General features: G+C 37.2%; 1 protein-coding gene across 1 annotated transcript; it reads left to right on the top strand.

The window, feature by feature from the left end:
• Nucleotides 35-2,047, top strand: LOC104787255 (mechanosensitive ion channel protein 3, chloroplastic). Its single transcript, XM_010512795.2, has 5 exons — nt 35-155; nt 297-464; nt 559-672; nt 764-820; nt 1,163-2,047. Exons 1-5 carry the CDS (start codon nt 36-38, stop codon nt 1,856-1,858), a joined length of 1,155 nt encoding a protein of 384 aa, XP_010511097.2. The 5' UTR covers nt 35; the 3' UTR covers nt 1,859-2,047.

Below are 2,430 nucleotides of genomic sequence, written 5' to 3'. Positions count from 1 at the left end.
TTTTTTTTACGATGAGACAACAATACCTTTTGTGGATGATGCAGATACTTACAAACTTTCTATCAAGCATTATGATTCATGCGACACGGCCCTTTGTTCTGAATGAGTGGATCCAGACCAAGATAGGAGGCTATGAAGTTTCTGGTACAGTGGAGGTCTGTTAATTTGTCAATTATGTTTGTTACCACTGGCTGCATTAGATTGATTTTTTTTTTATTGTTTTCACGTCACTGGCTTAGTAGTTCCTTTATGAGAGATGATTTTTCGTCTAAAGTTTGACTTCGCTTCTTTTTCAGCACGTCGGTTGGTGGTCACCTACAGTTATCAGAGGTGATGACCGTGAAGCAGTTCATATTCCAAACCACCAGTTCAGTGTAAATATTGTGAGAAATCTTACTCAGAAGACGCATTGGCGCATCAAAACACATCTTGCCATCAGTCATCTTGATGTCAGCAAAATTAATGTGAGATTTACACATGCTTTATCCCTGGACTTTTATTTAAGTCTGCTGGCTTGTTCAATGTGACAAGTTGTTGTATAATTTTTCAACATTACAGAATATTGTGGCTGATATGCGCAAGGTGTTGTCTAAAAATCCTCAAATCGAGCAGCAAAAGATACACAGAAGAGTATTTTTGGACAATATAGATCCAGAGAACCAAGCTCTGAGGGTAAGAAGATGCCTTCCGTCAACATTTAATATGTCTGTTTCACGGTAACATCCTGTTTCAGATGTAATATCTGTATCTGATTTTTTTGCAGATCCTAATATCCTGTTTTGTAAAGACTTCACGTTTTGAAGAATACCTGTGTGTTAAGGTATGTTAAAGTTAACTCAATACACATCTTTCATCCTGGAGTGTGTCTCTTTGTCTGCTAATTAAAATAATTCATATTGTTTGTATGTCACTCTACGTGTTCATACCACACATGACATGCAACACTAAATTAGTATGATCAGTTTGACATGTTTATTTTTTCATCACTTTCGCAAGTCACCGTTTTGTGTACTTTTGTGCATCTCCGAGCATCGGTGCCCGAGTCACATGTGCTTATGTTTCTGAATGTGTTTGTCCGCATATCATATGGATATGTATGTATCATTATGGAATCTTATGATGAACCTTATAAAATGTCATAGACATTTGTATTTTTGAACAGGAAGCAGTGCTCTTGGATCTTCTTACAGTAATAAGGCATCACGGGGCACGTCTAGCAACTCCCATTCGAACAGTACAGAGGATGCGTAATGAGGCTGAGGTGGACAGTGCAGGATTTTCAGACATCATTTTCAACCAAGCAGCGATGAACCGTCGACTCATGTTGATTGAGCCATCCTATAAAATCAACAGCGATGACAACACAAAGTCTTCCTCACCCAACTCAATGCCAAAGAGTGAAGAGAAGGACCTTCAAGAAGAACGATTGGAAACCAAGGCTGAAACAGAAAATAACGGCAAAAAAGAGAAACAGAAAGTGGCTCTTGGTTTCAACTCCAGTACAGACACTAAGGGTTCACCAACCTCAACATCCGACCAGCTGGTAGCACAAAAGTCAGAAGAAAAGAAGAAACAGAGCGTGGGAGATTCAAATAAAGCAGAGAAGGATGAAGTTTCTGATGGCGAAGGTGCAACAGAGCAGACATTGAAATCAAAAGCAAAACAAGGGACTGAAAAGAGCAGTGGAGATTCGAAAGCTCGAGATGGTGGTGGATCAGGTACCAGTTCTTCGCTAGAGGAGAACATTGTTCTTGGTGTTGCGCTGGATGGCTCAAAACGTACACTCCCGATTGATGAAGAACATAAGGCATCTGGTGCGTTAATGGATTCTGAAGAACTCGGTATTGGATTGGAATGAGCGAAAGGAGAAGAGGTATAAAGAAATTTGGATGCATCTGTAGAAAGTAACAAACAGATATGGAGGAATGAGCGCAACTCTGTTAATTTTTTTAAGTGTATGGGTTTGCGCCATTTCACCTCTGTAAATAATTCCTAGCGATTCAAGAACTCAAAAAGTAGTTTGTTTCAAGTGACTATTTTTAAGGTTTTTCGTGTTTAGAAGATTCATAAGAGTCAAAATTTGACTATTTAAATCCAACGGGAACACCTCCTAAATGGTAAAACCAAATGAACACTTGAACTTTCGAAGATCTTACAAACTGAAACAACATTGACATATATCTTATATAATATGAGAAGGTTTTTTTCAACTTTTGCTAAGGAGATAGACACTTTACATGTTGTATATCTGACACATGTATTCATTTGTTTTTTTGATCTAATTAATTTAAATTATCTGTAGTTTGGACTTTAGTAACTACATGCTCCCAAAACCAAAAAAAAATTTATATATTTCCTTCTTATATAGATATTTTCAGTTTTGCACAAAAATAAATATATAAAATCTTATATAATATGAGAAGGTTTTTT

Source organism: Camelina sativa, chromosome 5, assembly GCF_000633955.1.
Source record: "Camelina sativa cultivar DH55 chromosome 5, Cs, whole genome shotgun sequence".
NCBI classification, from domain to species: Eukaryota; Viridiplantae; Streptophyta; class Magnoliopsida; order Brassicales; family Brassicaceae; genus Camelina; species Camelina sativa.
This window is presented reverse-complemented; position numbering and strand designations above follow the sequence as displayed.